The sequence below is a fragment of the Cajanus cajan genome, chromosome 5 (assembly GCF_000230855.2).
Source record: "Cajanus cajan strain Asha chromosome 5, NIPB_CcT2T_4, whole genome shotgun sequence".
Taxonomy (NCBI): Eukaryota; Viridiplantae; Streptophyta; class Magnoliopsida; order Fabales; family Fabaceae; genus Cajanus; species Cajanus cajan.
Genome location: NC_138521.1, coordinates 23,309,232 through 23,322,541, shown reverse-complemented (window position 1 = coordinate 23,322,541; position 13,310 = coordinate 23,309,232). Strand labels below are relative to the sequence as shown.

At 32.3% G+C, this 13,310-nt stretch overlaps 1 protein-coding gene across 2 annotated transcripts; it reads left to right on the top strand.

Moving 5' to 3' along the window:
• The first annotated feature begins 7,540 nt into the window (after positions 1-7,540).
• Positions 7,541-9,461, top strand: LOC109789817 (uncharacterized). 2 transcript variants are annotated; one of them, XM_083075101.1, is made up of 4 exons: positions 7,541-7,758; positions 7,861-7,992; positions 8,949-9,093; positions 9,182-9,461. In XM_083075101.1, the coding sequence occupies exons 1-4, from the start codon at positions 7,739-7,741 to the stop codon at positions 9,416-9,418; spliced, it is 534 nt and encodes a 177-aa protein (XP_082931227.1). In that variant the 5' UTR covers positions 7,541-7,738; the 3' UTR covers positions 9,419-9,461. The 2 variants fall into 2 exon arrangements, with proteins under 2 accessions (XP_082931227.1, XP_082931228.1); XM_083075102.1 differs by having other exon boundaries at positions 7,556-7,758; positions 7,871-7,992.
• Positions 9,462-13,310: the final 3,849 nt, after the last annotated feature.

Below are 13,310 nucleotides of genomic sequence, written 5' to 3'. Positions count from 1 at the left end.
CAATATATTTTTAATTAAGGTAATTTTAATTAATATTGTATAAATAATTTATGAAATAATCAATCAATATAACATCCTGATTTTCTAAAATAAAATAACAAGAATTGTTTTTAATAAAATTATATTATAAACTTAGTTATTTAATTATTTAAATTTATAATATAAATAATATTTTTATTAATTAAATAAAATAAGAAGGAAGTGAGAGAAAAGAAAGAAGAGTTTAGGTTAAACTGTGAATCTAATCCTAAGACTTAAAAAAAAATAACAAAGGGGTTAGGTTTTCATTATGCATAATGTTAGTCAAATAACCTCATATAACTTAAGAGGGCGGGTGAATTAAGTTTTCAAATTTTTTTCTTATAAAATTTTTTCAAATTACTTTCTTACAAATTCAATTCCTTATATAAATTTATATGTAAAGAATGAATGATGCAAAACTACTCTAACATAATTAAATAACAAGTAATTAAAAGTGTAGGAAAAGAAGAATTGCAAACTTAATTTTATACTAGTTCGGTCAATCCTGCCTACATCCAGTCCTCAAGTCTCCACTTGAGATTTCCACTATTCTTGTAAATCTTACAAGACTTGAATCCTCCAATACCTTGGAACTCCCTTTTCTTGTGTTGAGATTCAAAAATCAACTAGGAGAAAAACCCTTTCTCCTTTACAGATCCAATGATCAATTTGGAATTACAGAATAACTCTCTTTTAAGAGTAGATATATATTACACCTTTTTGATCTTAATGAACTCTTTAGAATAATGCAAATGAAATTGGCCAAGAGTTTTTGTATATGACTTTTTCACATAGAGTTCATAACCTTCTTCTGAAAAATTATAGGTATTTGTAGACAATTATTTCTTAGGTTATGTCTTTTCATGAAGATTATAATTTTTTAGAAAAGATACTCTGGTAATCAATTACAAGACTTGATAATCGATTACAACGGTTTTTAAGTTCAAAATATTTGAAACGTATCATTTAAATTCAAATTTTGAAGTTTCATCTTTTGATAATCGATTACAATGACTGGTAATCGATCAACAGAGCACATTTTAACATTAAAACCTTGAACAAAGAAGTTTTCTTTCTTTGGTAATCAATTACATCAACTAGTAATCGATTACCAGATAGATATTACTGAATTAGCTTATGAAAACTTAAGATATAGAAAACTTCTATTTTCCAGTTAAAATATTTTTGTTTAATCTTTTGAATACTCTTTTTACCTTCTTTTTCAAAAACTTATTCTTATATTCAAAAAGACTAAATTTAGATTTTTTTGAAATCCTTATTTTAATGGCCAAGTGAAATTTGCAATTTCTAAAAGTTCATTTTACATATCAAGCTAAGTAGTCAAGACTTATATAGTTATTTCTTGAGATCTTGCTTCTTGATCAACTTGCTTTAACTTGACCTTTTATTTTTTTCAACGCTTTGGCATCATCAAAACTTTATGCATATGTTCTTCCACACATAATTTTAAAATACTAAGAACATTTGTAGATGAGAATCTAAAGGAGACTATGGGAGAAAGAAGAAAGTAATGATTAATATTGTAGAAAGTTCATGTAGTATTATAGAATCGTCACTCAAGATAAAAGAGGATGAGAATGTGTTAAGTCTCATTTATACATATGTTTAGATAGGAATTATTAAACAATTCCACTCACCCCATGCACTCTTGCAATATAATTGTTCTATTTTTGATTCATTTTTTTGTGCAGCTATAGCTAACCCAAAATTTATCTAACAATACCTTGATACACCTCATTTTTTGTGCAGGTATTGTGTTAGAGAATTGAGGATAGAAGACCCATAGGATTGGAAATTTAAGGAGCTAAGGAGCAGGAAAGAGTACCTGGGCCGCGCGCAGACTACCCGCGTTGGGCTTGAGAGGCACAGAGTATCACCTATGCATTTCAGCATTGCGCCGGGCACAAAAGCATCTGTGCCGGGCGCAATTCAAAATAGAGAGTAATTACCTCTCTGGAAGACCCTATGCCGGTCACGAAGTATAACGCGTCGGGCATGTAAACCCTATCCTGCCTCCCCCAGGTTGTATTTGATCAAGTCTTCAAGGATTTTCCCCTCTTTCACACATTGGGCGACTTCTAGGAGCTGAGGAAGGGATTCCCGGTGCTTAGGACCGTTCATGTGTGGGTCTTTCTTTCGGTTCTTCCATCTCTCTTCCATCTCTATTTTTGTTTTACCCTCATTGTCTTGAGCGGTTCTACCCATTATTTTGTGGGGTTAGATGTAACCAACGATACTCTTATGTAATCTTTACGTTTTTGATGATATATATATATATATATATATATATATATATATATGTTGTTTCATTCATTGTTGTGTTATGTTTCTATTCTTAATACTTGCTTTGGATTGATCCTCCTTTGCTTGATATAGAGTCCATTGGGTATTGGAAAATAACCATTGAAACTAGCTCTGAAACAAATGCCTAGTGGGAAATGTATCTAGGAATGGAGCTTAGCCCATTAGTAATCTTAAACCCTAACCCGTAATGTAGGTGTAGGTATTGGATACTCAAGGAATTGATATTCACTATCCGCACCTAGGCTCTTTCTTTAAGGGATTAGGTTTGAGTAAACTTATGAGTTGACTAAGCAATGAATGTAACAAGAGATTAAAGATTCACTAGTGTGTAGTTCGGTGATATCTAACTCCACAATCTTACAAAACCACAATATCATTTCTACCATTTCCACACACAAAATAATTCATTTTATAGTTTTAACATTCCATAGGTCATAACTTTTATTTGAATTGCATGACAATCTATGAAAGTGGAATCTTTAGTCACGAATAGTCAATAAATGCTTATTTTACCTACTAGTCCTTGTGGATACGATATAAATTTACTACTTGAACGGCTGATATACTTGTCGTGTTTGAGTCTGTGGAGAGAATTAAAATGATTTACAATAATAAGTAGTTTAAACGGAAATGTCAATAGAATGTTTTATTTATGAGCACATATGAGGGGATATGAGTAGTGAAGTGATCCCTAAATCTCTTAGGGTGTTAATTGAATTATTATGAATGTATATTTTTATGTTCTTGAATTTATCTAGGTAAGAACATCTAACATTTTATCTTAATAAATTCGTGAATTAATGATTGATTTGAATGACTTTGTGTATAATGAGTTAGGGTTGGATTGAATGGTTGAATTTAAAGTAAGTTTAGTAAAAAATGTAATTCCATATTATTTTGTTTGAACTAAACTATTGCATTCTAATTAACTTTTGTTTTGGTGCAGAAGTAATCAATTTCAAATAATGTTAAAGCTAGTACTAGAGAATTGTTTTAAAATGGGTAGAGTGCAGTACTTTTTTTTAAGTTGTGATTTAGTTATGTATTTTTGTTTGCAATAAAGCTTTGATCCTCAATTTTTTGGAGGATGTAAAATTTTTTTATTTTCTTCATAACACTTGGAATGGAGAAATTACAATCTCAAGCATTTATGCAGATTTGAGGAAATCTGTGCATACTTCTGCAAACATTTGATCATTTTGGCAAATATCTCAATGTTTTATTGCCTCATCTAAACACGAGGTCCCATATTCACATGTTGTGTAATGCGGTAATTTTTTCTGGCAATAGAACATTGAATCTCCAATGGTTTAAGGTTGCTAAATAACTTAAATAATTTGATAGTTGATAACATTATTGTCACTACTAGAAATATGCTTTTTTTTTTTTTGCGGATTTTACTACGAAAAGAATTTTTCATGAAATATTTGCGATTCTTTTTACAAATTAAATATTATATGAAATTTTTGTGAAAATTTTTACAAATTAAAAATTGCAGGAAATTCTTGCCAAAATTTTTGCGAAAATAAATTTACAAAAAATATCTACAAATTTTATTGCAAATATTTTTTGCACATAAAAAATTCTAAAAAAAATTTACAATTTTTTTTTCTACAAGTTTTGTTTTGTTGCAAATATAATTAATAGATAATATTTTGATGAATTATAGGAAAAGTCGTAGGAAAATTTTCCTACAAATTTTCCTGCTCATTGAAATTTTTTAATAAATTAATAATAAAAATTTTAATTAAAGAATAGTTTTTTAAATATATATTAAGTATAATTTATATTAATTTAAATTTACCAACCTCTGTTCAGATTCAGATTTGTAGAATTTTTAGAACGCATATGCTCATTCACACTTTTTCATCACTTTCGCACACTTTCTCTCTCGATTCGCACTTCCTCTCTCTCTCTCGTTACCTCTTTCACCGATCACTTTCGCACACTTTCTCTCTCGATTCACACTTCCTCTCTCTCTCGATTCGCACTTCCTCTCTCTCTCGTTACCTCTTTCACCGAGCTTTCCTAATGCTGCGATTCGACCACTCCCTACCCTAACAGGGACGAACATCCTTGTCACGAACTCCAGGAAGTACAGTATAACTATAGAAGCGGGAAGGTACGAGCTCCTCATTACTTCTTATTCGACTTCCAGGAGGAAGAAGCAAGAGTCAGGTGTGGCATTTAGGTTTCCTATCATAGTTGTTCAATAATCAATAATCAGAGAAGATCTTATTCTCTGATTTTCAATAATCGCTATCAACATAGGAATATCACGGTTATTAGGGGTTATACTTTATATAATCAATCATAACCGATTTTCCTATTCTTCCAATCCTCGCAGCGCATTTAACACCTTGAAGTTGAATTGGAATAAATTGGAAAATCATAGAACTAGGTAACTTAGGAGCTCAGGTTTCTATGGTGAAAGGTCTTGTTAGGTGTAATTATGGCTGTTTCCCAAGCAATGGAGGGGATGATTAGGAATATGGTGTTTTTTTTCAGTTGCTAATATAATGAGAGCAGAAGAAAGAAGACTTTATTTCTTATTGGTCATAAACAATGTGAGGACCCCTTTTTCCTTTTTCCTTCCCGACTCCATTTCCTCACTCACTCTAACTCTCATTTTCTCTTTACTCACTCTCACCTTCTCCTTCTTCTTGCTTCTGATTTCCTTCCTTGTGGTGACCTTGAATTGAAGGTGCTGATCAAGCCTAGGCAGGGCTAGCTGAAGATTTTCTCCTTTCTCCGTTCGCTTTCAAGTTTCTTCTTCTCCGATCTCCGCGGTCCCGAAGCTCGGATTTTCGTACCGAGGTAAGGGAAGCTAGGTTTTTCGTCGTTTTTGGATGAAATTGAGTTCTAGGAACTTATTTGGCTGCTGAAGCTTGATGATTGTGGTTGAGAATGATGAAATAAAAGGGTTTTTGGGTTTTGGGGTTTTTGAAGAAATTCTTGATTAATTCTTGTTTTGTGGTTGCATGTGGGAAATGTATCATTTTTATTGATCTTTGATGGAAATAATGGCTTTTGGCTGGACTGCATGTGTTGGAAATGGAAGTTTTTGCAGGTTTTGGACTAGATTTTCGAACTTGGTGGGTTACTGCTGAGCTGCGCGCTGGGCGCAGTTCTTTTTGCCGGGCGCGTGACCACCTGGGGGCTTCATTTGGGCAAGCCCGCCGGGCGCAAAGGTGTGTGCGTCGGGCGAGCTTGTGAATGTGAGCCTCTGGATGGCCCACGTCGGGCGTGGCTTGGACTACGCCGGGCGCGCTATCAGTAGGTGGTCTGATTTGGGGGTTTCTGGTTCCGCGCTAGGCGCGCGTTTGGATTCGCTGAGCGCGGAGGCTCCTTGGGGGTCTCTGCCAAGAGGGCGTTGGGCGCAATGCGAATTGCGCCGGGTGCGAGACCTTGGTAGGTCTCTGCCTTACCCACGCTGGGCGTGAGTTAGGCTACGCCGGGCACATGAGACTCCTGAGAGTCTCTGCCTGGGCTTGCGCTGGGCGCAATTGAGTATTGCGCCATGCGCGAGAGAGCCTTGAGCTCTCTGATTGAGGCATGCCGGGCGCGAGCATGTTTGCGCCGGGCACGCTGGCCCTCTGGTGCCTCTGGATGTGCCACGCCGGGCGCACCCATGAGTGCGCCGGGCGCGTATGAGGATGTTGACTTGATGAGTTATTAGTTATTTAACCTTGCTGAACTTGCTGAAAGTGGTTGTTTTATACTGAACTAAGCTGAATTAGATGTTTATGTTGTGCTAACTAGTTGTTATTACTGAAAAATGTGATGTTGAGCGGTAATAGGCGGATGATGCTGTGCTGTTATTGATGATCTTATATGCTGTATTATACAATATTGTTGTGCTCTAGAATGATGAGCTGAGTTGTGAGTAGTAGGCTGTGTTGAGTACTACTTAGCTGTGCTGTAGATTGTGTTGCTGTGCTGTGTTGTTTATTGCTGAGCTGAATGTTGATAGCCACTATTGTGGTGCTGTTATAGCTGTCATGTCGGTGTCGTTAGCCACTATTGTGGTGCTGTTATAGCCGCTATGTCGGTGCTGTTAGCCACTATTGTTGTGCTGTTATAGCCGCTATGTCGGTGCTGTTAGCCACTATTGTGGTGTTGTTATAGCCGCTGAGCGGTGCCGTTATTATTGAATTACTGAAATGTAGAAAGAGCTGTACTTGTGTGCTGATAGTTGCTATTCATACTACCATATATTTTTACGTCAATTTTTAATTACACTAGCTTACCCTTTGTTGTTTCCATGATGTTTGGACTGTGATGATCATACTGTGTATGGGAGCAGAGCAGGGATAGGTCTGTAGCTGACAGTTGGAGCGGATCCTCTTGGGATGTTTTGTGTCTTTTGTTGCTTAGCTACTGGTGTAGCAGTTGATGATGTATTTTGTTGTACACTTTAACCCTGTTCAGATTGGATCATGTATATGTATATTCTAGACTCTATATGTATACAGTTGTTCTTTTCTGTTCGGTGTTTCTAGTGTGCGGTGTCGCGTGTAGTGACCAGCCGTGTCGTTACAAACAATATGCTACATGTTTATAATTTATATTTTTTTGGTTAGTTTCCTATAATTCATAGACATATATTTTGCAGTGTAATTGTGAAAGCTCTCAAGGTGGATAGTTTGCAAAAGTTTTGCTCATGTTTAGAACCTATTCTTCGTAGAGTTATAAGACAATTGGCTTCAAATTACTTTCACACTATTTACTGCTCTATGTATACTGTTTCTTAACTTAGATAGATATATATATCCTGTTATTTGACTCACTACATTGTATGATTTTTTTCTTTATTCAGCACAAGTTTCTATTTCTATTACTTATTCTGTTGCAATGTTCTGTTCATCATGCTCACTATTTTTCTCCTTGGTTTCTACTATCTCTAACATTAGCTCGTTGTTTTTAATTATTTTAGCTCTTTCAGCATTGTCATAAATCCCCTCAAGGTCTAAACTCTTGCAGGGCCGGCCCTGATCTAATGCCACGGTAGCCCCCAACTAAAAGCAGAACGTGAATTTGAATAAGGAATAGACGGAGAAATCATAGAAACTAGTACAGGTGATGATTTCATTTATAAAAATATGTATGCACACGTTCATTTTTTTTCTACCTCATACCATATTTTAAAATGCAGCTAATTCCCAGAAGGAATATTCTTTATTTTTAGGATGCTATACTTCATTGTTTTTTATTAGTAAAAAAACTAAGAATTATCTTCTAACAAACATTGGTACACATAAGCCAGTGTAGATGAGTTCTGGGAGTTACATCTTCTCTGAGTCTGTTTTGGTTTATTCTTTTTCTCTTTTATATTCTTTGTTATGAAGTTACAGGCTCCTTGTTTCATTGCCTTTCACACTTCTTCGATTTCATGGAACACCCATTTCTCAGGTTCTCTTCTATGCCTCTCTCTCTTGTTTATTTGTTTTTTTTTAAGTGGAATAGTTTGAATGCATGTGGAGAATGATTGTTTTTATGTTTCTGGGTTGGGAGTTTGGAGCAGGTGCTAGTGGGAAATTTGGAGAAGTTTTTGGCAATAAGAAGGGGTTTGAGGGTGTTGTTTATCTTAATGGGGAAAGGTGATGATGGACGCTGCATTTTTCCTCTCACGAGTTTGCAAATTGGGTATGTTTTCATTTTTTTTCTTATTTATAATTAGCTCTAATGATGTTTGATGATGGTTTGTGGGATTTTTTATCACGTGGTAAATGAATGGGTGCTGTTCTTAAATTGATGGTCGATTGAATGTGTTTATTTGTGAACTTATTTGGTGAAAGGGTTGGATTTTATTTGATGATGCATGATGCGTGATGCATGATGCGTTTCTTTTTCTTCCCCCCCCCCCCCCTTTTTCTATAAATCGGTGTTTCTGACTCAGAGAACAACTTGAGATGTGGAAATTTTGTATTCTTAAATTAAATTTTGTTGGTTACTTCATGATCATGAACTTGGTGCAGCGTTGTGAGTCTTTCTTCTTCTTATTTCTTTCTTTTTTCTTATAAATTTGATTTTTAGTTTTAAGTCGGTGGATGCTGTTTTATTGGCAATATATCTGCAAATGGTAACCATGCTTTTCTTTTTAAAAGAAATCTGGTAATGTTCTGAACTCTGTTACTTTTTTACCTGCGTTGATTAAAAATCAGTTGGAAATCTATGAATTGAACCAACTTTTTCTAGTTTATGGTTGACTGAGGAGTTGAGGGCGCTTTCTGGTTTCTCATAAATGGATCAGTGACATTGTTGGCTTTGGTTGTTATTTAATTTTCAATTCTAACTGCTTGTAGATTGTTATCTTGCAAGTCCCTTTTTAATTATGTTATGTATGATATATCTGGTGGGAGACTATTGCAAATTTGGATGTGCACCTTTTATTGCTTCCACTCACCTTTCAGTTACAGTAACTTAATGATTTAAGCCATGAACTTTTTTAAAAAAAAATTTGCCTAGCCAAAACAGTTTCTGACTCAGCTGGGTGTTATCTTCTGTATTTAAGTTGACCAATAAAGCTAGTTAAGCAGATTTATTTTGTGTTTCTGTATTTCTCATACTGATCTATTTAATCTTTTCGGTATATTTCGCAGAGACTTGCAATCTTATTTTGCAGATCTTAGCATTTTCCTCGCAAATGATAGTAAAAAAATGTATATTTTGGTTGACAACAGACCATGGTTGACAACAGACCTTGGTTCAAGGGGAGTACACATTTGGCAATTGATGGTTACTAAGGTTGGTAAACTCAATTATTTGAAGTGATTTTCATGTAGTTGTTGTCTTAGAATAATAGTTTTTTTTAATCATTTTGATGTATTTGCAGTCAAGGTTATCTCCCTTTGTATATTCCAAAGCTCGAAGAGAGAGAAAGGGAGGCAAGGAGGTTTGTCCTCGATCAAGCTTAAGTAAACCAAAGGAATTTAAGGAATTTATGAGATGGTTCTCGTTGATTGAAGCAGTGATGTCATCAAGAAAATACATTTGCAAGTTACACATTTGCAAGTTACTTGTCGGTGAACTGTTCAATAAAATACACTCGAAGCCAAGGTGGAGCTCATAATCTTGGCTTGTTTATTCAATGAATCCAAGTTTAAATTTTCAGATTTTTGGTTCACTCCCTGATTTAGGGCTCAAGCCAGCCGACTTATTCAATTATAAGCAAACAGTTCAAGTAGTTAAAAGTGGCCACTGGCTACCCTAAGTTGAGTGAAGTATGAATGACTCAAATGAACTGCACACGAGCAGTATATTTATTTTTTTGACCAAAAAATAGAGAATAGTATAATACTGTTTGCAAGCTAATTTGATTTTTAACTGACACGGGTACATACATAACGATAAAAGGAAAGAGTAGATATTCTTTTTAGTAAATATAAAGAATGAGGTTAATAGTGAAAGTTATAAGAATTGTGAACTTGCAGGGCATCATAATATTAAAAAAATTATAAAAAATTATCTTCGATTTTTCTTAGGAAATTTACTTGCGAATTTGAAATTTTGCAGAAAATTTACCTACAAAATTTTAATTTTGCAGAAAATTTTCTTGGGAAATTTTAATTTTGCAAGAAATTTACTTGCAAATTTTAATTTTCGTGGAAAATTTCTTGCAAAAATTTTGTGGATTTTAAAATTTGTAGGATATTTTTTGCAAATTTTTTAAGAATTTTTTTCCCACAAGAAAGTTTGCTGCCATTTTTTTTTTGCAAGAAAGTTTTCTATAGATTTTTTTTATAGCAAAAATCATAAGAATTTTTTTTGTGAATTTTGAAATTGGCAAGAAATAATTATCCACGAAGGTATTAGCTGCGAAAATAAATTTGTAGAAAAATTCGCAAAAAACTTATTTCCTATAAATTTTAATGAAAAATTCCTAAAAAAATCCTTAGGTAATAGAAAAAATTCTAGTAGTGTGTGCTCCACAACAGAACATCATATCTCCACGTCAGGTACATAAATAAGATTGTGAATGCCAATTTTCTGAATCACAAATGACCTTTTTGTTGGCAATCTGACAATTGATTACATTGTGGTTGATCTAAAATGTTTATTAACTAAATTTTGGGTGATCCATTTCTTATTTGCTAAAACAAAGACTTATAGCAACGTAATTTACAAAGTCCACCTTCTGAGATGGGACTATTGACAATAATGGAGTTTGAACACATCTTAAGTAATTTACTTTAATAGATAAAAAAAATATTGGACCTTTTATAAATGTTGGCTCGAATTTATGAGGTCAAATTCTTGATAAAAAGCAACTAAAATTATAACTGTGAAAAAGAATCAACAATCGCAAAGCTTGGTGAATACTTTGGCAATAAAAAGAAAGATGTTTATATATGAATAGAACATGGACATCAAGTATTCGGATTTAGATTTTTTAAAATCTTTATAAGTAGAAAAACAAGAAAAAAAAATTCAATCACATAATTCGTATCTCTTTAGGTTCTCGCTAATATACTATATTCAAATTCCAATTTACATTCGTATTTTTGTTTATTTCATTTCAAAAAACAGTGTCATGTAACATAATATGTTTCCAATCATATGTTGCTACTATTATTTGTTTTTATTAAGTAAAAGACGATCTTAAATATCTCAAACTCTCAAGTTTTAATGATAACAAAAAAACTATTTTTTCAGGAGGAAATATTTTCGTAAAATACTCATCAAATGTAATATAAAATGCAATTCGTTAGAGAGACTAATGTCATCAGACAAAGCATACAATCTATTTTTATAAAATTTTAAATATCTATCATTTATAATGATTAATGATTACATGTTACATGTCTGAGTGATTCCTTAACAAAATCAAATTAAGAAAGATCTTTGAAACTTACAAATCTGTTAAAAAAATGAAGTCATGCTTTGCACTAGAGTCAAGGACAAACGAATCCTGGAAATCACGGAGAAAGTCAACAAAAGTTGATGCAAAATATGTTTACCATTGACACGCTCAACAAATAATTTGTTGAGTAACTTAAAGATAATAAGTAGTCTCTTTGATCAGATAAGAAGTGACAATTTGGTAAAACACGTTTAATTGTGAATTTTCTTATGATAAGTAACCTTCTACATGTCATTCATGATGTCTCTGAATTTTTTTATGAATTTATAAACTCTAGAAGTACTTGATTGTGATTTTTTATTAAAATTTTAGAAATCTATAGTTTATGTGTGATATAAATTTTGCAAAATATATATGATGCTTGAAGACATATGAAGAATACCTTAGAGTTTTCCTATAATATTATAAATTGATTTGATATTAATTTATGAATTCATGGTGTAAGTTCTATTTCTACCAACGATGATAAATAATTATGAAAATGGTATTTGTTGTTAATCATAAATCATGAAAAAATTATATGTACACAAAATGATATTAGTTATGACCTTAGTGAAATATCGGCCGATTGACCATTGTAGGGCAGTTTTTAAAACTAATTACGTAAATGAGGTGTTTTGAAACTATTTACGCCTTTGGGACACTTTACTACAGTGTCGCTATGAACCATAGCGACACCAGTGCCACGTGTAATTTTTTTTTTGAAGCCATGAACACCATATTATTAAAGTCGCTACAGTTAGTAGCACTTCATATAAAGTCGTTATAGCCTATAACGACACAAAACGACTTCATATAAAGTCGTTATAGCCTATAGTGACACCAATTAATTTCATTTTATTAAAAAAATTTATTTAACATTTTAGTATATAATATGTTTAAAAAAAATATGATTTATTTAAATTTTTTATAATGTATAATTATAATTTAAAAAAATGATAAAATAAATGTGGAGAAAAAAAAACATGTGGAAAAGAAAAAAAAGGAAAAATATAAAAGATAAAATTAACTAAAGAAAAAAAATGTAAGAAAAACGAAAAAAAAGAAGTATAAAAAAAATATTTAAAATAAATGTAGAAAAAGTATAAAAAAAAAAAGGGAGGTCGATATGGCCCATAGCGACACAAGGTCGTTGTGGGCCCTAACGCCTTTGGTAATCCATAAAAAATATATAAAATTGATTTAAAAAATATATAAAATATAAAAGGAAAAAAATAAGAGAAGACAAAAAAGTAAAAATAACGAAGAAAAAAAAAGAAGTATAAAATAAAAAATTTAAAAAAATGATACATTAAATGTTGAAAAACTATAAAAAAAAAAAAAAAAGACATCACTATGGCCCATAGCAACCTCAGTTTTTTTTTTGGACTATCTAGAGTCGTTGTGGGACAAAGCGATACAAGGTCGCTGTGGCCCACAACGACCTCAGTTTGTTTTAATTTTTTGTTTTTTTTGTCTACTTAGAGTCGTTATGGGCTATAGCGACAAATAGTCGCTATGGCCCATAGCGATCTCAGTTTTTTTTTTTTTTCAAAAATTTTATTTTTTTAGTCATTGGGTCATTTTTTTTCTCCAGATTTATTTTACTAGTTTTTTTTTAAAAAAATTTATTTTGTAATTAATTTTTTTTTTCTACATTTTTTCCCTTCACTTATTTTGGGTTATTTTTTAAAAATCTTGTGTTTTTTAATTATTTTTTCTCCAGATTTATTTTCCCATTTTTTTTTAAAAAATTATTTTATAATTCATTTTTTTTCTTCTGCGTTTTTTTTTACATATTTCTTTTTTTAAGCCTTTTTTTATTTTTTTTTCCTTCAATTAATTAAAATACATCTGGAAAAGGATAAAAAAAAGGAAAAATATAGAATATCAAATTAACTGAACGAACAAAATAAAAAAAAAATAGAAAATAATATCTATAAAATAAAATTTTTAAAAATAATATATAAAATAAATCTGGAAAAACTTAAAAAAAAAATAAAAGGAGAGGTCGCTATGGCCCATAGCGACATTGTGTCGCTGTGTCCCATAGCGACATTGTGTCGCTGTGTCCCATAGCGACATTGTGTCGCTATGGGCCCCAGCGCTTCCAATAAATATA

Coding starts and splice junctions, on each gene's coding strand:
- LOC109789817 (XM_083075101.1), top strand. CDS start 7,739: ATGGAACACCCATTTCTCAG. Junction 7,759..7,860: donor ATGGAACACCCATTTCTCAG/GTTCTCTTCTAT, acceptor CTGGGTTGGGAG/TTTGGAGCAGGTGCTAGTGG. Junction 7,993..8,948: donor CTCACGAGTTTGCAAATTGG/GTATGTTTTCAT, acceptor TATATTTCGCAG/AGACTTGCAATCTTATTTTG.